General features: G+C 40.4%; 1 protein-coding gene and 1 long non-coding RNA gene across 2 annotated transcripts; one reads left to right on the forward strand and one right to left on the reverse strand.

Moving 5' to 3' along the window:
* Window positions 1-2,255: 2,255 nt before the first annotated feature.
* LOC103154892 (transmembrane and coiled-coil domains protein 3-like) lies at window positions 2,256-17,496 on the reverse strand. Its single transcript, XM_007576343.2, has 4 exons — window positions 17,176-17,496; window positions 6,724-7,658; window positions 6,129-6,264; window positions 2,256-5,058 (listed from the first exon to the last, which is right to left on the reverse strand). The coding sequence occupies exons 1-4, from the start codon at window positions 17,248-17,250 to the stop codon at window positions 4,753-4,755; spliced, it is 1,452 nt and encodes a 483-aa protein (XP_007576405.1). The 5' UTR covers window positions 17,251-17,496; the 3' UTR covers window positions 2,256-4,752.
* Window positions 8,670-14,379, forward strand: LOC107833552 (uncharacterized). The gene is made up of 2 exons (XR_001659316.1): window positions 8,670-10,333; window positions 10,378-14,379. It is a non-coding gene; the product is annotated as an uncharacterized LOC107833552 (long non-coding RNA).
* Window positions 17,497-22,223: the final 4,727 nt, after the last annotated feature.

Below are 22,223 nucleotides of genomic sequence, written 5' to 3' on the forward strand. Positions count from 1 at the left end.
CGTTCCATGTACGCTTTCCCTGCCAGCATCTTGCACCCTGCTGTCTGAGGGGCCTCCTTGCACAACCTACACCTTGGGTCTATTATATATGTGTATAATGCTGTCACTTTGTAGTTGAACTTAGCATTGAGGTTACAGGTTCCCTTCTGATGATTCATCCGTGAAAAGCCTCTTTGTGCATCGGTGCTGTGCAGGGAACAGTGCACCTCCAGCAGCTTTAACTACAGCAGTTACTATGGGAAGCGCGTCCATTGTTTTATCACCTTATCAATTTTCAGAGGCAGCAGAGATTACAGGACGGAGCCATTGTGATATGCCCTGAAAGTGTGCTTTATCAGAACAAGTCAGCTTTACTTTTAGATCTGTCAGCAGCATTGGAAAGTCCAGAGTTGCTTAGTGTTTCTCTCTGGTTTCCAAAGTCTTCACCACAGTGGTCTAAAAATCCAGCTGATGTTTGTATTTTCCATTTGTCTGAGCCATAACTGTGACACTGCTGACCACACCAGCTGCTTGACGACACCAAACTCAGTCTTTAAAGTTGATTTAATTGGAACTGAATGCGTCCCTAATCGTCTGCCCTCCGGGAAGCTAAATCAACCCGCTGCATCACACGTTCATCGTGCTACGGAAAACATTCTTGATCACAGCTGTCAACGCAACCTTTAACACCGACTCTCAGGTTTGACATCAATGGACTGGATGGGGAAAATGTAACCAGATTTTTATGCACAGCAACAGTAAGACGAGATTCTTGCTGCAGGAATTCTCCTTGGTTGTAATGTTTTCTTTCTTCTTCTTCTTTTTTTTTTATAAAGCACAGACTCTGTCAAAGAGAAATCAATTTGTCATATAAAAAAAGAAAGAAAAGGAAAGCACGCTTGAACCACTTTGGTAGGATGAAGTCAGTATTCTGCAGCTGTTCTGAGTCCAGTCAGATCAACTGTGAAACATCTACGCCCCCCAGTGGTCGTATCAGGAAACTGCAAGCACTATTGCGGTACACTACTACCAATTGCTAACTCAGAGTTTGTATTGTTTACTTATTCAGTTTTTTTCATCCATCTCAGAAAGATTGAGTGGTCGTAAAATGATACACTACCAGGAGCCTAACATTTAGTGTTGATTGTTCATATGTTAAATGCCTACTTGTATTTAAGATTTTGCACATCATCAACTACTGTTGTTCATTGTAAGATTCTTCAGCTGCAGTCAAGGAAGCCTCTTTGAACTGAATTTTTCAGCAGTTCTTAAAATGTTTGGATTTTTTTTTTCAAATTCAAAATCTTCCCATCATTTTTATAACTCATATTTTTCACCCATAAAATTAAAAGTATAATGAACACAAGGATTTTCTTTTCATTTTTCCAGAAAGCTTTCATGTCCAACATGTACATTTTTTGTAAAAACGATGCTATCTAAATACTATATTATGAAAGCAAGAGAAAACATTTGGCTCAGTTTTGTGGAACCTTTAAAGAAACATTCCCAGAATGTTTTGAATATTTTTTTTTACCTGCACCCTCATATCTGTCTTTTTCTCCTACCACTTACCTTGGGACTATCTAATGGTTCACTTGGTCTTTCAAAAACATAATAAAAACAAGACTTTGTTCCACTGAGACTCTTTCTCCAACAAATCTCGCTTATTCTCTAAATCATCTGTATGTATGGTTGGTTTTGTAAACTTGTATCATAAAAAAAATCTGTTTTCTATGCCCTGAAGGATAAATTCTTGTTTTTTTCCATGCAAATTTAGATATTAAGCCTCAATTATCTTTTGTCAAGCGCCCCAACCTTCTGATGTCCACCCAGTCGACCCAAATTAAATACATCATTTCTCATTAATTTAGGTCTTCCTGAAATTCTCACTATTTGTAGTAAGGGGTTAATAGAGGGTGTTTGTAAAGCAAGCTGAACAACTTCAGTGTGGTTGCAGTAATATCAGACTCCTGCTGCAATAATCCCCCAGGGAAATAAAGGTTGAAAAGACAAAACCTGCAAGTTAATCGATGCAGAAAATACTCAAATAGATCCTTTCCTGAAACTGACTATGCAAATTTTGAACTTTCCTCCACTTCCCTCTCTAGAACAACAAAATAAAGACATGTAAAGCCTAATTGTCTGGTGGCATTTCCCAACTCTCTGTGCAAAAATAGTAGAATACCAGTAGAAGAATCCCAATCATGCAATTCTGCAGAAAAAAATAAATAATAAAAAGACAGGTTTCGCACAGCAGTTTAAATCTGTCAAACATGTTGATTAAAAAGGTTTGTTTAATTTAACAGAAATGATCAGACAAAGGCACAGAATGCATAAACATACAACTGATTGACCACATAGTGCACCGGAGGAAAATATAGAATGTAAACGAGATCATGGAGAAACTTCCTCAAATGTGTCAAAAGAAAAAACAAAAAAAAAAACCAAGAAGAACAAATTTAATCTACAAAAACAAAAAGGTGCAACAAACCGTGACAAAAACTGTACTACTACGGATTTAGAAACATCATCAGTGGTCCTTATACATTTATGTGCTGTCCTTCTTAGACGATGCTCATTAGATAAAACATAAAATATTACATTAGTGATTCCAAAAAGACTGGCTTGTAGTTAATCACAAAACACAGTGACGTTTTCCTCCGAAACTCAAGGCAGTTTATTAAAAAGAACTGCCCTTAGTTGTAAGAAAAAAAAAGCCCCATCTCACAGTATAATCCACCCGCTCCACATCACATTATTAGAAAACAGAGTAATGAAACTGGGTAAGCGCTTAAGACTTTTATAACATAAAAAAAATAAGCAACAAGATGTGTGTTTGTGCCTTTTTGTGCATTTGTGTGTGTGTGTGTGTGTGTGGCTGCACTGGAGAACTGGTGTGTTGTTGTTACCAGGCGACCAGCAAGATAATGCAGCTCCATTGATTTTTGGCCTTTAAGAGAGGAGACAGCTGGTTTTATCAGAGTCCAGCAGTGGGTTAGATGTTTATGGATCTCTCATGTCAGCACTGATGACAACTTCTTTACACGTTTCTTCAGCAATAAACCCCGGTCACTGCTGTGAATCAGTAATGTAAAACGCTCACTCCTTTAAGAATTTAAAAAAAAAAATTAAAAAACAAAAAATAAACAGTGCTCCAAGAAATCAAATATATTGCACATTAAACAACAGTTAAATGAGAGAGATGAACACAACACAAACGGTAAAAGAGACTAAGAATGATGAACAGACGCATTAGCTTTAGTCTGTAGTTTCTCCCTTAAGTGGAAAAGTTCGATATTTGGGAACGCAACAGTCTGGTAGCGTAGCTCTGACTGCAAACGCAACAAAATCTGCAAACCAAGCTTCAAAGTTGAGAGCCCGTGTTTCTACTTCGCATATTTTGGAGAACATGTCTTTTGAGTCTTTCAAATGAGGTTAGCTTAGCAATTTGATGGGATTTTGTTAGCAGAACTTAGCTAAGTAGCTATTAGCACAAGCTAACAAGCAAGTAAGTGCATTTTAAACGTGTCGGCAAACAATATGTTTTTATGTTGGCTTGCTGAATTTGAACAGCAACTCATTTAAGGATCTCAATGTGTTTGTTTAGCTTAGCTGGTTGAGCATTGTGTTTCAAATTTGATACTAAGCTATGTTTAGGTTACCAGCAAGAAGGAAGCAGGTAGGTGTATTTGTGCAAGTTTCCAATTTCGTTTCAAGATAAAAATAAACTATAAATGATCTCTTCCTCCTTTAAACAGCTTATTCAAAAATTTTCAAAGACAGAAGTCTAATTGCTTAGCTAACAAATATTTAAAATAGGTGAAAACGTCTAGTTCAGAAATTCTAAAATAGTTCTAAAATAGTGCTAAAATGCAGACTTTTTCCATATTTTTACAACATCTCCTATGTAACAGTCAAATTAGAAGCTTAATTTAGCAATATTCGTTGCTAAACTCAGCTAACTGCTGACCTGCATAGAGAATTAGAGGTAAGTAGAGGCAAGTGAATATTAGAAATGCCTGGAAACCAAACCCGTCCGAATTTGGTTGTTACAGTTTGTATATTTTAGGGAGCATTTTTTTTTGTCTTAATTGACATGATCAAAATAGCAAACCATGACTAATGTGATGCAAAATTAATCTTACTTGCTGCTAGCGGTGTGTTAGCAGCTGAGAGAAAGCATAAAGGTGTATTTTTAAAGTATTTTCTGAACAAACCTCTAGAAATAGAGGAATTTTGGTTCTAGTTTGCAATTTAGGGTAGAATCTAGTTTGAGTCTGAGAAGGATCCTTGTTGGTGTCTTAATGCTTAAGCTAAGAACTTACCAAAAACAAAGGAAGAGTATTTTTGCCCAACCACTCCTTTAGACCAAAAAGTGACTATTAGTATTAGTAATGTCTTGTTCCTGAGTGTGTGACAATCCGACTGCAACAAAATGGGATGGAATGGGCTGCATTTTTCTTCAGTAAACAAACTTTTCCACCTTGTTTAATTCTGGCTTTGACCTAAAATATTTTGTGAAAATTTGAATGAGAAAGTAGCAAAATTGACTAAAACATAAAAATAGTATTTTGTTTAGCAGAGCTAGACACATTCAAATTCCATTCAAACAAACAAAAAAAGAAATTAAATTTAAGTCGGTCTTTAAAAACGCAAACCTCTAAAAATGACGGCGATCGCGTCTTTTGAAGATTGTACAACCAACCTTCTTAGACACCTATTGCAACTAAAGGTGATTAAGTTAATCAGAGTTTCAGAGCGATCTTCTCGTTGTTAATCGGGCACCAGCAGTCTGTCTATGGCATACTGTAAACGGTCCCAGCTCTTCCAGAACACGGTCAGAAAGCACACGCCCAGCAGCGTCGCGGCCATGTGATACCGGCTCTTCATCAGTGGCGCGGCGAACTTGGCAGCGGTGGAGACGCACACCAGGATGACGGTGATGATGGCCAGCATGATGTTGATGCTCTTCCCCAGTAAGACCCGAGCGTCCGGGCTCTCGAGCTGCACCGTTTGCTGCTGGTGCTGCTGCTGGAGCTCCAGCTTGGAGACGCGAGTCTGACACGACTCCAGGGCCTCCTGAGACACGCAGGGAGAGACGCTGTCAGTCAGAAGGCTTCTCAGTTTGGGTGACGTTCTAATCATCAAATGACTTTATAATTTTTTATTTTATTTTTTTAAACTATGACGTTGGAAGAATATCTGGCCACAAATGTTTGAAATGTAGCATCTCAGTCAAGCTCAGCTAGCAGAAAATAACTGAATGCAACACAGGGCTGTTGTATCTATTAGAGGATTTCTTCAGAGATTGTACAGCAGCAGAACATAAATTTTTGATCTGACTCCCAACAATGTGTTCAAAAAACTTAAAAGGATGATTCAATAAGCATGGAAATAATTCAAACAAATTAAATGTTATAAACAGACACTTATAACTATTGTAAATAAGGAACTGCAAAAGCTTTGAAACTAATGTGAGAAAGTAGTGGATCTTTTAAGGCCTAACTGGGTTAGTTTGGATCTTACCAAATTGATTTGGGTAGTTAGGATTCAAGAAAGCCTAAATGTTTTTAAAACACCGGCTGAGAGAGTGATAAAGAAAAAGGAATATCAGGAAATACAGAAGTCGTCAAAAAATATAAAGTTTAGGGTTATCACTTGAGCTCACTAAATACTTTTTCCAAGTACCTCCATACTGACAAGACAATTAAAATTGCAAAAGGATTTGGACTTTTTCCACTTCCAGGGTTTGTCTCAGAAAAAGGGGGGAAAAATTATTTTCTTTGAAAGTTTGACGTAAGTTTTTCAATCTAACTTTTAACTAGAAAAAAAATAAAATAAAGATGAACATGAAGTCCCTCTTCTTGAGGTTTCGCATCAACCTTCAAAACTAACATGGCCGCCGCGTCTTTTTTTGTTTGTTTTGATTCCTGATTCCCAAAGGCTAAGCTGGATTTAATCTTACATCTAGATCCAAATTATAACTTCAGATTTGACTTCACGTCTTAAGAGCCATCTAAGAGATATCACACTGAACAAAATAAGAGAGTTCTGAAAAATCAGAAAAAGACTGCAATAAATTCTGCGTACTTTTTGCAGGTTCCCGCTTAGATTTAAGCATCATTAAAATGTATTTGACCCGTACGAACCTGTATGTCCCGGGCTCTTTCCTGGGCCTGGTAGGCCACCCGCTCCTCGACGCTGGCCAGCTCCTGCTTCAGATTTGCCATCTCATTTTGATGAAGTTCTGTCAGGTCGTTCAGCTGGTCCTCCAGATGCGCATACCTGCCAATCAGAACGCAGAAATACGGATTGAAGAAACTATTTTTGCTACATTAAAAAAAAATATGCTTGGGAGGAGTTTACGATTCCTCATCTTAAACCCTTCAAGTGCTCAAGTTCTCAATTTTGAATGAATTTATATCATGTACTTCTACAGTGATTGGCCCTTAAATATAGAGCACACAAATGACACGCATAAAGACAGAATGAATATTGGATGAATCCGAAATGATGGGATATGGATTGAAGTCTCTAATTTCATCATCTTCAAACCTGGAAAAATCTTTAAATTAAATCAGGTTCCATATTCATACAAAATTATCCACTCTATAAAGAAACTGTGTCTGTGCCTTTTCACATTTCCCCCCAAAAAACTTGGGTTTATATATATATAAAAAAAAAAAAACTGGAACAAATCAGGTCTGTTGCTGAACTCTGATCAGGAAGCGGTAAACAACTCACCTGTACCTCTCCTCTTGTAGTGTTTGGCTCAGAATACTGTACTCCCTCTTGAACTGCTCTTTAATCTCGTCCATGTCTTCCTCCAGCTGGCTCTGGACCTCTTTTATCTCTCTCACCTCCTCGTAGAACAGCTCCAACCTGCCGTGGCCGTCTCCCCCGGGCTGCTGCCCCTGCCCCACCACGGCTCCGCCCGCACCGTGGTTCCCGTTGCTGTCTGCCGAAATTGAGGAGCATTCGTCGTCGCTGGGATACTTGGCCTTGCTCACCAAAGACGTGCTGCTGCTCAGCACCTTCCCTGCGCCGTCGGACGACGCGTCCAGGTTGCTTTTGAGCTGAGCGATGTTGTCGGCGCTGCCAAACTTGTTCCGGATGAGGTTGGCGAACTCCCTGGGCTTGCTGAAGAAGAAAGGAGGGGAGAGAGAAACGCCGGGCCCGATGGTTTTGATCTTGTCCATGGTCGGGTGGCGCCCGCTGCTGGTCATGTCCCTCAGCTGTCGAGGCGACTCCCTGGGTATGGTGCTGCGTTTGGCCGAGGGCGGCCGGGGCGGCGGGCTTTGGAGGACCTCGCTGTCCTTCATCTTCCGATGGTACTGCTCCAGCTTCTTCTGCATCTGCGCGATGTTCTGTGACGACTTGTTGTTCTTCTTCTCAAACACCTGCTTGATGCGCCCCAGCTGCTGCTTGTCCACGCTGTTCACCAGCTTCAGATACTCCACCACGTTCTCGTCTCTGGCGGCCTTCTCGATCTTCAGCTGCTCCGTGACTTTCAAGATCTTCTGCTGGAGGCTGTCCAGGCAGGAGCGACTCCGGTGGACCTCCGAGACGAGAACCTGGCGGGGGCTCCCATCGTTGAGGTCCAGGTCCAGGTTGTTGTCCGAAGAACCCCGACGCATCGACAGAGGCAAGCCGAGGAAACCGGCCTCCGTATTCCGGTCCTGCAGTGCAAACAAAAAGGAGAAGCTCTATTACGGACTGATGCGCTTACAGAGAAGATGTTCTGCAACTGAAATGTGTCTCATCAGCAAAAGTGTCCATCCAGGAGGAAATGAAAGAACAATCTCATGCGCCGACAGCCCACAGGGTATGGCTATTACTTCATAAATGATGCAATTCTTTGCAGGTTTTGCAACCACACATGGAAAGTCCTGTAAAATCCTTCTGTTTCTAACTTGTATAGAAAAAATAAATAATCTTAATTATACTCTAAGGTTGCACTGATTGCAGTTTTCTGACTCATGATCGATTTTTAAAAAGCCTGACCCAACAACACCAAATTTGTTGTCTGAAAAGTCTCTACGTATTGCAACACAGTCGCCGAGTTGGCAAAAGTGTACCGACTGGTGCTAATTGTACACGGGCAGATGTGACTTGGAGGACGGGTCAGTCAGTCAGTCTTCTTTCAGTGGCTGATTTTCAGACCTTTGCAGAGGTAGATAAGATCGGTTTCTCATGCAAGTATTGGCCAATCGCTGATTTCCCAAAATATCGGCCGGCCGATTTATTGGTGCAACCCATCTTAGGCATCGTTAAATTAAACTTACGGTGCATTCACACCAGCCGCTTTAATCGATCTCTAGATCAATCGTGGCTTCTGATCTTTCACCAAGGAGAAATCCTGCATCTGCTAAAATCTGACGCGACTCCAGTTTTGTTTACAATTTGCGAAAAAGACATGTCCTCATGTCTTCTCTGGAGGTTTTTGTGTCGTTTTCTCCAGTGGTACTTGGCACAGTGCCACCACAGGGAAGGGGATGAACAGGTTTTACAAAAGGTTCAGATAGTTTGACACAATGCAGTATGAAAGTGAACCAAACCAACTGAAAATACAACAAATGTTGCACTTTTGATCCCCAGTCGAACCCAGTCCACCAGGTGTGGAAAGACCCTTAGTACATTAAAACACTTTTAAAAGTTAAAAAAATAAAAATAAAAAATAAAATAAATCTCTATCCTGCTAATTGTACATGAATCCCAATGTGCCCAACTGTTCATGTTAAACTTTTAATTTGTGAGTAGGTGCCACTGGTTCCAATGAGTAAGTTTTTATTTTACCGATGCTTCTCTATGTTCTCCAACGCCCTTCAATGCTCGAGTGTGAACCTCCAAATAACATTTGCACGCTATTGCACTGCTGACACTGTGAGACCATCTGGGTGTGTCTGTAATGCTCTTATTTGGCACATCTGCTCCTTTTTACGAGCCAGTGTGTGTAATCCCATTTGTTTATGCTGTAAAACGCAGACGGCATTATTCAGATTGCCTCTATGAAATGTGTTTCAAAGAAGCATGGGCATGTAATGTAGGTCAGTCGTAACGCAACGCAAAAGCCACGGGGCTCAGAAAATCCCTGTCCCAGACGCAGCCTTCCCTCCTTTTACAGTTAATTAGCGTTTCTCCCCACAAGGACTGCACTCACTTTGTCACTGAGTCAAAAGTTCAGTGACCAGAAGAGAACCAAGGCTTCTCGGCTGCTCATTCTGAGGAAGTAAAAGAGCGACGCTAAGAGACATAAGAGTGAGTTTAATAATGACAGGAAACCAAAGGCTGCTTGAAGAAGAGGAAACTGCAGAGAAGAAGTAAAGTTTGACTTTTATTGGGTTTCTGAAATGTGCTTTTGCTTTTCGTAAAGGAGTGGTGGGGAAATTAACTTCCAGCGCAGTGAAACGGCAACAGCGGCTTGGTGTGGCATCTAAAGATCTGAGCACAGGCTCAACGCTGGTGTTATGACAGGAAGTGCAAGCTGTTAAAAACTAAAACAGCAAAGTGTTGTACAACGAGCACCATGGGTGGTACGAAGCTGCGCTAATCCCTGGCAAATATAACGCCGTTATTCAAGCAAATAAACAGATCTCAGCTGAATTAAGAGGCGTTAGGCCCACAATCCTGCTTAGCATTGCAACATCGCCATGGACTGGTCACATACTGCGAGCTTCACATTTGAGCAACGGATCTGCACATTCTGACGTTAACGAACACATGACAGTCATGAGGAAATGAGCGGAGGCTTAGCCCCGAAGTGGATGAATTATAACTAGATGTGTGCTGACACAGACCGAACAAATCCTCAGACTGAAACAGAAAGCTGCTTCCTCACACATCTGGACTGAAGTTTGATCCAGTTATCCATGCAGATTCCAATTACTTGGCAAACTATACTATGAATATTGGCATTTTACACAGACAAAAGCTTTTTTTGACAAAACTGCAAATTTCAGTCCAGTGTTGTCCCTCAGATCTCATGAAATTTTTGGGAGAACTTTAGCTAAATGTTTTCCATAGTCTCTAATAGATATGAACGCAAACAGATTTTTCAGGTGATGTACTTCTGAAATGGCAGCACAAGTTGTCATCATTTCCATTAGTTTTTTATAAACCTGCCCCTGTTTCAATACGTAATATGTTTGGTAATTCAGGAGCCATTTAAGATTTCTCAACTATTATCAAAGAGGTAAACTCAAGGACAAATATTTAAAGTTTTTTAATGTTAGTGTCATGCAGGCATGGGTCGGTAACTGGTATCAAGATTTTAAAAAAATAAATAAATAAACTTGTAGCTTTTCTGGTTTAAATAGAAGCAACCAGATTATGTTTCTCTTAACATTATCATGCTGTACAAATCTCATCTCGGCTCAGAGCTGATGTCAGACTCCTTAGGTTGCACCATGCAGACTCAGCTGTAACTTCTTTATGTGTGCCGGCTGCACAGAGTGGCCAATGTTCATATCTTCAAGCCTGCTGGTGGGCGTGGGGGGGGCATTTCAGCGCCTGTCCTCGTCCCACCCTCCCATCTGCCCTCCTTGGACACAGAACTCTTTTTGTGCGGAGGGAAAAAAAGACACTTTGTCATGTCCCACCTCAGCTGAGTCTCTGACCGAGCTCGATACATATGGATTGACGTGCGTACAGTCCGAGGAGCCCTGTGTCCAATCACAGTCCAGCTCTGTCCAGCGTGCGGCCTGTAGAGATTACCTAAACCACACACACACATACCAAACGCTGCCCTATCGTCAAACTTGTTTGCCATATGAACAAAAGCCTATCTTTATCCTTTAAGAGGAAGTGTGAACCAGGCTGGTATGTTGGTCTCTTGTGCTGCCAAGTGTTTTTGGTTTACAAATGATGAGCACAACAAACTGCCTGTGCAACCCAGCACAAGAGGAAACAAGCTTTTCCTGAAGCACTGGGTCTAAACTTTACCCTTAGGCAACCTATATATCTGGTGCTTACTTTGTAAAAAAATTAACAGCAGCGGTCCGCGCATCTTCTTTGCGAAGGTTCGATCACGTATTTAAAACACGGAGATCGATGCATTGTGTTTGCATTAGTGTATTTACCCTGCAGCCAGAGCACAAGCTCTGAATTTGTGCTGCACAGCTGAGGGCAAGGGCTGCATACTCTGAGAGACAAAAAAAACCCAAGGCTGACTTTGGCAAGACGAGGCCTCATCAACGTAACAGGATTATCACACACAACCCACAGCTTCATTCATGAACCACAACTCACTAGCGAGTATGACATCAGCCGGCTTCCCGGTGAGAGGTTTGATGAAACCGTATTTCAACTGAATGAACCCCTTTCTATTGCCGCTGCTGGATACTAAAGAGTGAAAGTCACTCTGATGGGAATTTGCTCCCCGGATGACTGGCTTGGCTTTAAATGAAGTAGCCTCCCGCTGATGGAAACATCCACATAAATCTGATGCTGCGCTGCCCTACTTTTCACACTTTCTTTACAGAGTTAGAGGCAGCAGGGTGAAAAATGGTCTGTCCAGAAGGGCTGGGGCCACTGATGAAGTAATGAGGAGGAGAACGTCCTCACCAACTCAAATTTATGACTTTTTTAAGACCGTCATGACTGGAATTTAAGGCCTTAGAGGTCACTGACTAACACCAGGTGTTAGTAATGAGGCAAAAATCATTTTGTGTTTTTGAACAATGCAAGGCGCTTGTGCATGTGTCTGAGTTTAAGAAGCCACAGGTTTCAAAAACAATCAAAACTTCCCCTCATTCCATTCATGCGGTTTAAACTTCTAGTAATGTATTACAAAATATGGTAAATGGTTTACTGTGATCATTTGGAGCGTGAATCAATGCCCCTCCTCCACCTGTTGCTATGGGCAGTCAGTAACTCAAACATCAATAATTTGGCGCACATTTAAAAAAATAGTTTAACAAAACTAGTCAGGTATGTTTCTGTGATTCCTTGGCTACCAGAGATCCACCAATCATTTCTTCCAACGACTCTTTTTAAGTTGTTGGAAGAAATGATTGTCACAGGAGCTACAGTATGTTAAAATGCACAGCAGGAAAAACTGGATATTACTTGACATAAACATATCTGAAACAAGAGTTTAAACAAGCTCATGTTCATCATCATGTTAAGAAAATAAACACCACCTGCTATGAAACAGCTAAATAATGACCAGCAGAAAAGCACAATGTTCTGTGCAATTATTTATCTCAGAACTATGAATAACTGCATGGGCTTTAACAATAGTAATCAATGTAAAGGCAATCTTTTGAAATATGTTCCTGAGCAGAAGCCAATAGAAAATGTTAAGACGTCATTAGAACCTCGTGCTAGCTAATTGTAGCATCTCTTCCTCTTGATTTGTAACAACAAATGTCAGGGTTTTTATGTGGGAGGAGGGAGTTCCCTCAGGCTGAAACATGAATTGTATTTCTTTGACATCTACACCCCAGATGTTCACCCACCGCCTGATTCCCAAGTCAAAGGAGATGAAAAACAGATTCGCAGGAGTGGGAAAAACTGAAGCAAGGCAGATAAGCGAGACAAGCTAAGCAGCTCATATCTCAACAATCGCCATCATATATACTGATACACTTCACTCGACTCTCCTTGTGACCTCTGAGTGGCTCTTCCATACCTTAGTCTGGTAAACCCCCCACCCCCTTGTCACTCACAATGCCCTACATATATCAAAGCAAACGTCAAGACGCACTTAAATCCTCTGTGCACAATAAAGATCCATCTGCCTGAGCCTCAATCTTAACACAAGACATACATCCAAATCTGAGCAAAGTCACAGGAGTCGATAAAAATCCTGCAGATGCTGCTTATCTTGCACTGCAGTATGTCCTCCTCCTCCTCCTCCTCCTGGATCAATGATGTAGTTGGTGGTTCAATTTTTCTTGCAAAAGCAGCTGCAGCATTGTAAAATACGACCAGAGCGTATTGGTCTAGCTCTGAACCAGAGCAGGGCTGAGAGCTTACAAATTATTTAAGACAGACTGGTATGCAGAGGGTGTTTCACTGAAAAACTGGTAGGACAAATATTGGTCCAGGTTAGCAGAGCGCATAGCAACCTCCTTGCTCACCCCGCTTTCCCTCCCCTCCGTTCAGAACATTAAAAGAACCAGACATTTTCGTATGCAAACAGGCTGCACTCTCTGTTCCCTCGATGAGGAAGTTATGCTTCTGTCTGCGCACAGTCGTAGCTGTATTCTCTGGAAACCACCAGGTCGGGTCTCCGGAACAGGTGTCGGCGGTGACCCGAAGCCGTCTGATCTGCCTAACAAGACCCTTATGTGTGGCACATGAAGGGGGCACCTATTAGGCCAGGCCTCTGGTAGAGGGCAGTCCACATGAGCATGAAAGGGGAATGGAGCTGGCACGCTCACGGAGACGGAACAAACCCGTCCCTTCAGCGGAGAACAGAACCGCAGAGGGGAAGAAGCCTCCGCAGCTTATTGGTATTCCCTCCAGCTGATCCTCATGGATACAGACTCACACAGAGAGACGGAGCGAGGACCAAAGACAAAAGAGAAAGAGAGAGGGAGAGAGAGCAACAAGGGGCACATCTTTCATTTTAGTCCAAAAGCTGACCCCAACATCTCCTCCTCCCAACTGCGTCCCACAGCTGCCTGTGTAGTCCAAACTTTGAATTCTTTCATCAGCATGAAGCCAAACAACAACCCTCATTCAAAGCAAAATAAATAAATAAGCAACAAGGTTTCCTGAATGAAACATCCCTATGAGATCAGGGGATTTAATCGCTTTAGGGCACATTCACTATTATCTCATAGAGACGAGCCGGTCCGGGACTAAATCAATAACCCATTAACACTACCAGTGTCTGCTTGCTGTGTATCGAGTGGGATCTAATTACAGTAAATATGCTGGTGTTAGTCAGTGTAATGATTCAAAAATGGGATGAATAATGGAGCCGGTGATACATCAAGGCTGCTGAGGGCTTAAAGCGCCTAATTAACCATGAAAAATCTAACGGGCCCGCCTATCCTGAGAAAGGTTTGGAGCATTGTTTCAGAAAGACGTTAACGTGTGTCCTCGACCTGATGTAGAAGAGGAGTTAGAAACCACATCATGACTCATGGCGTGACCTCTGACCTACTAAATCTGCTGAAAAACAGGTTTTTGAGGAACAAACCTAGAGTGTCATCGGCAGCAAGCAGAATGTGAGAAAGAGATAACTAAGTAGATAGGCAAGCAAATGTTTTGCTCTATTATTTTTAAATTGTTGATATTTCCACAATGCCATCTGGTCGTTTAAAAAGATAGTTCAGATTTCTATTTTATTTTATTTTGTGTGTGTGTCTCTATGAGTCTCTGATAAAAGGTCATGAGTAGTTTATTATCTTATCTTTTCATCTTGTAGAGCACAGTGAACTGCCTTGTGGCTGAAATGTGCTACACATAAGAAACAGATCTTTCTGCACATAATTTACTGGAACATGTCATGACCCAATTTATCAACCAGTCATATCAAAACAGAGAGAACGCAAGCTAATGCTAGGTTAGCCTCTCGGAAAAGTTAGCTCTGCTGTCATTTTAAGTTGGACTGCTGTGGTTCTTTCTCAGGAAAGGCAAAAGAAAAGGCTAAAGTGTCTGGAGCCGTCTAAGGCAGTATGGAACAAAGTAATGTAGCAAGATACCCCTTCCCAAACCTGTTTCTGACCAGACACAGTCAGGTGGCAGAATATAAGCTACCACATTTTCCCCTCAATTGCAACAAAGACAAATCTGCCTATTTGTAAAAATAATTTCAGACATAAAAAAAAAAAACACAGAGCAGCACCAAGTTTCAAAACTATACTTAGCTAGCTATGAACAGCATCTCTGTCCGCAGCTAATATAAGCTTTGCGATGCTCAAGTTGTTATAAAGAGCAGTATGGCTAAAATATAGAGTAATAATAATAATATTCTTTGCATTACCACTAAATTCTGCAGCAGTCTGATCTATATTTTGTTTTAAGTAACTGAATTAAAATCAAACAAATAAGTGTCATACAAAGCATTCTGTACCTGTATTAATTAATAATTGTTGGTTAATACCCTATAATTGCTGGTATTCTGCTGTTACAAAGGGCCGGGCCTCTTGGACCTAGTTCCAGCCACACCAACAACTTAATCTGGATTCATAATAAATGAAGACGCGTTTTCTACAGCAGGTAAGATATTTACTGCTTATAAATGTTGGACAGAAGCCCTCTTCAGAAATCCCGAGCGATCATTTTAAGTGTGAAGGTGTCAAACTTAAAATGAAAACACTTCACGATTTAATCAGAGTTTTTCCATGTTTTGCAACGAGGTTCCTTATTAATATTTTTCAACCAAGCCCAAAAGACTGGTGTGGCTCCTGACGGTGACTCAGATCAGGTGTCAGGGTTGGTTCAGCTGCAGGTGGAGACTTCCTTGTAATTCAAGAGTCCCATATGCTCTCCTCTCTCTGCGTCCCGGCCACCTGGAAAACCTGCTTCACGTCATGCTTTAACTGATCACACCGAAATATGAGGAAACTTCTGAACTTGTCAAACATTGCTACCAGGAAATGTTTCAGAGAAGCAAGCCCCGTTTCTGTGGGACTTTCTGTATTCAAATGTGAGGTATCTTAAAAAAAAAAAAAAAGATTGAGCTATTAATTGTGCAGATTATTGCTTTTTTTTTTCTTTTTAAAGAAAAGTGAAGTGGGGAAGAAAAGGGAGACAAACTGGAAACTTTACTTATAAATATATACTGGAAGTGTGTCTATTTAAAAGAAGATTTCCCAATTTGTGGGTAATTAGAGTGTTTAAAATATCAAAACACCAACTTATACCACACATATTCACAAATTTACCATTACAGTAGTAATGGCACTTTGCAGTACTACCTAGTCTATAAGACGACTATATAATAAATAAAAGTTGTTGGTTTTTCTGAGAAAAAAGGAAATATATGTTTAAGGAACTGCTCAAATCACGTCTTTGATGTCTCCTTATTGTTTCATATCCGACTTATTAGGCTGAGAAAAGCGAGTGAATTATTAGACCAAACGTTTCATACCAGCCAGACATCGATTCGCACCCAGCTTGGGGATTCATAGTGCCTGCTTAGACAACCTCTGATTTGAAATAACGTCCTTTATTCTATTCATGTCCACCATAATGAGATTTGGTCAAATATGGTGCCAATAAATATTTTCTACAAGCAGAATGTTGTCAAATGAAATAATAATAAATGATGAACTTGACAAACAGTTATGCAGCTGGTTCAAAAACCTTTCCATGTTATTGGAAAAATAATTATATTATTGGGTTCTTTACATTAAAAATTTTTATATTACAATATGTTTTACTACGTGGTGTACTAAATTGGCGAGGTGGCCTGGAGAATTCATTTCTTTCTTTTCTTTTTTTATTTTATCAACATGACTGGACACTTCGAGATTAGTGGGGAAGGAGATAAGAGGCTAATTAAAAAACAACCTGAAACTGACTCACCGAGTGACCACAAAAAACAGAAACCTTCATAATCCAGTGCAACACTTTGTAATTACATTACTCAACTCTTTTAGTTTCTGTTCAGACGACTGATTTTGTGATGCTTATGACTCAGGTTTATTGTGTTAGCACAGATTGACCCACTGTTGAGTTGAATTGCATTTGGTGAAACTAAAATGAGCCTGGACACAAACAGCAGCTACATTTGATGCTCATCATTTATTAAAAAGTGAAAAAAAAAAAAATCTAGGAAAATTACCAGATGTAAATGCAATATGGGACTGATGTGAAAGGAAGATATAGGGATAGGGTTTTTTTTTTTCTACGTTTGACATAAATAATAAAAACGCATAAGGAAAATAATGAACTTCATTAATCATTTGGACAGCTTCTTGTCATGGCCATATATCCGCCCCGGCCCCCCCACCTCCTCTCAGCATTTTGCTCGCAGACACCCACAGGCTTCATGTTCTACCACATCTTCTGCATCCATTATATCCGCCCAAATGCATAACCGGGTTACTTGAAGCTCTTTGTTTGGAGAAACTGTGGAGCTTTAAAGCGGCGCAGCTGTTAGCCCCACATGACGGAGAGCCGAACGGACAACAATGCAGCGCTGGTACCGCGTGGGTAGAAGAAGCTCGGTTCTGACACACCGCAACCAGCTGAAAGAAAAGCCAGGGCAGAGAAACTCGCTCTGATATTACTCACCATCCGGCTGCTGAGGTATTTCTCCTCCTCAGACAAACTTCGCACGGACACGCTTACTCCGCTTACCCCGGGCATAATAACCTCCCATCTGGAGCCGGAGAGGCGCTTACTGGGGGCTTCAGTTCGGTACTGGGACCAGTTTCCAACTCACACAGTCTGAGGTCCGAAGACTCATGTTCAACCCGTTTAGCGCCGTTTTTTTTGTTGTTTTTTTTGGCTCTCGGTGTGTCCCACGGTCCGCACACGGAGACTGTACTCTTGAATACAACAACTGTGTGTGAAGGTAACTCCGCCTGTTCTTCTCTGCAGAGAGGAGGGAGGGACAGAGGAGGACTTAACCCTTTCAGCGTGCCTGCCTGTCAGTGGTAGATTAAAAAAACCAGTTGAGCAAAAAAAAAAAGCAAAGTACAGCGCCTTGCGAAAGTATTTACACTCCTCCTCCCCATAACTTTAATCCTCTTTTGGTAACAAAATTCAGCATATTTCATCGGGGTTTAATGTGATAGAGCGAAGCAGTCCATAATTATGAAGATTAAGTTTTCGTACACAGCAGACCATATGTTACATCTTTAACCTAACAATTTCTGAACATAAGATTCCCTGTGTATGTAGGGCAGCCTGTTCTCCCCTTGCAGAAAAGGTGGTAACCTGTCAGTATGTCAACAATTACAGACCAATCTCTAAATTTTGCGTACTTTCCCAAAGTTCTGGCAAAACTGGTCAGGGAACAGTTGAAAATGTTTTTAGATTTACTCTCACAGCACTTAAAGTGGTGAAGGACGTTGTAAGATGCCCTAGATGGCCGAAAAATATTGTGCGGCTTTTTGTTGTTGTTGTTGTTTTGTTCTTTTGACTCACCCAATGGCATTGATACTGCTGATCATACCATCTCGCTAAATCGACTACAAGATTGGGCAATCTGTTCAGGCTGTAGACTTCTATCTACTATCTGGTAGAACATTGCATCCAAGCTTTCGGGTATCTTTTCTTCCTCCTTTCTGCTTTAAAGGGAGTTCCTCCAGGCTCCTTATTAGGGCCATTGTACACAATTCATGTGAACAATCTATGCGATAACTTGCCTGATGCTAAGTCCTACCAGGTGACATGGTTATTTATTGTCTGTCTTCTTCGGGTTTTCAATCACTAAAACGTCTGCAACCTGCATTTGACTCTGCACAGCTATGTCTTACTAAGCCTAAGCAAATTATTTAATGAAAAAGTAGCAAGAAGATAGACACCGTTGAAACATTTACACTAAACTAATACTAAAATATGCTTAGTTATACACTAGAACTATTTATTACTTTTTGTTTTTGAACAAAAAAGTATAGTTGTTTTGGAATAAGAATGAATACTAGCTGGGTGAGTATTTTCCATTCTGTACTCAGTCATGTGTGATGGCTGTCATTCAGTCTTTCTCTGCCATGACATGTCTTTTTGAAGATATGCCCTTATCAATAATGCTGGTAGTCAGGCAGAGGCTGGTTTCCGAGGGCTCCTTATCGGGGAAAATAAGAAGTATGAAAGCAGCAGCAGCAGCAGCATCGAAGAGTAAGCACCAAGTTAAACCTGCTGCTAAAGTTCACCAACTGATCTAATCGTGGGATATAATTTTAATGTGAAGATTCAAAAACATCTAATTCACTTGGTAGCAGAAAATAAAGCCTTGAGATTGTTCCCTCCTTGTTCATCGAGTGGTAATTGGAGACAGTTTAATTATGTTTTTGTACGTAATCTCTGGCTTGACGGGGATGTCCAAATATAAAGCATGATGACCGAGCTGAAGTAGCCACAATATCTGATTTGGATCTGCGAATGTTCAAAATGAGGAACGATAAATGCTGAAAAAATGCTTAACATGTCAGCAGATGCATATGCATGACAGGAAGTGTGCTTCAGATGCCTAATGTGTATCATAAAGAGAAAGAAGTTTAATAAAAAAAAAAAAAAACTCTTTGGTCTTGGCTTTTCCAACTGGTTTTTAAACTATATTTGACCATTAGTGAATTTTGTTTGAGTTGGCTTATTTTTTTGTCACACAAAACTCAAATCACTGAACAATTTTTTTTTTTTTACAAAGAAAACACAAAGAAAGGCCCGGCAGTCTTGCCATTTGGCAGAAATGATCTTGTTCTTGTGGCACAGAACAAGATGAAGTCTGTAAGAAGGAAGAAACACGTTTTTCACACCAGTGTATTGTTGTTTATTTCTGTCATCAGTGCTGTTAGGTTGTTTCGCAACACACCTCCCATTGGGAACAATCCTACTGGTCTTTCACTCAGATTCACGTAACTTGGAATGAGCTTATCCATCCTGCATGAAACGCAAAAGCCTGAGTTGCATCACAAAATCCCAGACCCCTTCAATGAGGGGCTTTGTCATTCTGAGCTGTTGGGAGCGATTACGAAGCAGCCAGAGCGTTTTCGTAGCCGTGTCCACGCCAAGACCGTGGCTCTCAGGTTCACTCTCATCCCTGGCTTCTACTTAAGGATATTTGTTATATTCACTCTGATTTACATGTGCGTGTGTGCCTGCAATGCACAAGTGGAACGCAATTTTGTGAAAAGATCGGAAGCGGATTAAAACAAGATGTGCTCTGAATTATTGTGAAGTTATTAGAAGTGAAGATTTCAAACGCATAATGATGGAGTAAAAAGCATCCAAAAACAAGACTAGTAGTTATTAATTCATTATATTTGCTTGCTCCAAAACATTGTGAGTGGGTGTTTAGTGACAAATCTGTCATGGCAGGGTCTGCTCATTTTCCTGCTCCCGGCGTAAAAGAGATGCTGAGCAAATATATAGTTTTTTTTTATTTTTATTTTTTTATGGAAAAACATTAACTAGTAGTTTGGAAATTAAACTTTAAAAAATGTACAACATCTCAAAATATCAAAAGAGAACAACCATTTGTTAGTTAATGTATCATATTCAATGGTTTGACTGGCTTTATAGATTTATTTTACTATTTACGATTGCTTTCCGTCAAGTCAAACCTTTTTTGTTTATGTTCACTACACAGCAAGTTTTTATGTTGTAATCTTGTGCAGCATATTTATACATTTTTAACTCTGTGATGTTTCGTGTGAATATGTCTCGATGCTGCTGCTACATTTAGATTTCCCCACTGTGGGACAATAGATTAAATGAAACAGGACCAGTTCCACCAACCAGTCTCACCAGTCGCCCTGAAAGACGACTGTTGACAGGACAACAGTTGGTTTGTTCACTGCCACAAATCTGGTGTTTCAGAAAAGTAGCAAGAGGAAAGCCGCCGCTGAGAGAAAAATAAAAGGAAGTAACCATTTACGGTTTGCCATCTGCCATGTAGAAACACAGCAAATATGCAGTCAGAAATGACTAAAATGTGGCTTTTTAGGCAACAGGCAAAACACTAACTATGGACAAACACTGAACGCGCTATCAGTTAAACCTTTTGGTGCTCCAGCAGTAGCAAGAGTTAACGGGAAGGCAGATGGAGCTAACAAGGCAGTTGTGGAAGAAGACCTGTTGAAAACTGAGGTTAAAAGAAGCTCTTCATCCAGTCAGATGGAGCCCGATTTGTTTTCTGAAGAAGAATATGACGAGATTTCTGATCTCTGGATGCACAAAATAAGCAGAAACAAAGCAGCTTTTTTTTTTCTTCTAAGGGTGTAACTTCAGAATAAAACAGGTTAGCAAACTGTCGCCCCATGACACAAACGTGCAAGAAACATTATTTTTTTTAATGAATTTGTAACTCACGTTATGTAATATTCCACTTCATTATCATGTATTACTTTGTCTGTTGTATCATTTCTATAAAGTACATTGAGATTTGTGATTGTAACATAATACGTGTGGAGGTGTAAAAGTACTTTAGTATCATCTCACATCCAAAAAACATGTACGGTGAAGTGGGATAAAGTATTTTTTTATATAAAGACTTTAAATGGATGGTACTCTATTATATCTCAATTTTTCTCATTTCAATAAAAAAAATGGGGAAGATTGAGAGCAACTAGAAGTCTTATAATAATCATTCACACATTTAGCAACAGAATTTGGACGAGGGAGACCATGGCCACCCTTTAAATAGCGACGCCCCTGCTTGGGAGAGAACAGCTTAATGGTTCATACAGGGTAACCCATAAGAAGCTAATAGATAGAGCTCACTATGGCGTCCTAAAAACGGCGCTGGAAATCTTATTTTTCATCTTTTATCACCGACACTACAGTATTAAGTAGCTGGATGTCTTTTCAGGGTGATTAAAGCAAGGAGGAGCTCGCAGACACCGCTCTCTGCTGAGTCCCAATGAAATATTCATCAGCTAATAACACTCCCTGAAAGTCTAGCCCACTCTGCAGCGCCCAGCAGCAACTTACTCACAATAAGTCAATGGGACAGGATAGAGATTTGGCATTATTAATTCAGAACGAGCATGTAAACAATCTACTGTTTACAGGAGAGGCGAGTTCAGAGAATCAGGACGAAGCTTTTTCTTTCTTTTTCTTTTTTTTTTTTTGCTTAGTTCCTATGCAAGTCTGTTCATTTTGCTTCTTGGAAGCGAGAAAAAAAGTCGTCAGGAGGCGGTGTGCTTCCAACAGCGCACAAAACTCCGGAATAATTTTGATTAGTTAATTGAGTTGGTTGATATCTGTCTGCAAACATGTTTACTTTACCATGAATGCAAAACGCTTCTTTCAAAGCTTGCAAGCGAAATGATTTATTGGCATTCATTACGTTCTCAATTCAAAGCGTGTAAACTCTTCCGTCATGGCCTGTTTAAAGTGCTCTTCTCATTTTAGCACAGGATTTGTTCTTCTCAGAGTTACAGTGATGGGAGAGAAGTTTAATTACGTCATCATCATGGATGTCGTCCATTTTGGTTATTTGATCAATTTTTTTCCAGGAATTCCTACTTACTAAAACAAGAGTTAAGTGGAAGTATCTCAGCTTTCACAGAATTCACTTACATTTAAACCCATTTAAAGGGCAACTTTAACAACTACCAAGTTCCTGGAAACTAGAATTTAACCTTGATTGTGAAACAACTAAAAAAAAAAAA

The sequence above is a fragment of the Poecilia formosa genome, unplaced genomic scaffold (genome assembly GCF_000485575.1).
Source record: "Poecilia formosa unplaced genomic scaffold, Poecilia_formosa-5.1.2 Scaffold405, whole genome shotgun sequence".
Classification (NCBI taxonomy): Eukaryota; Metazoa; Chordata; class Actinopteri; order Cyprinodontiformes; family Poeciliidae; genus Poecilia; species Poecilia formosa.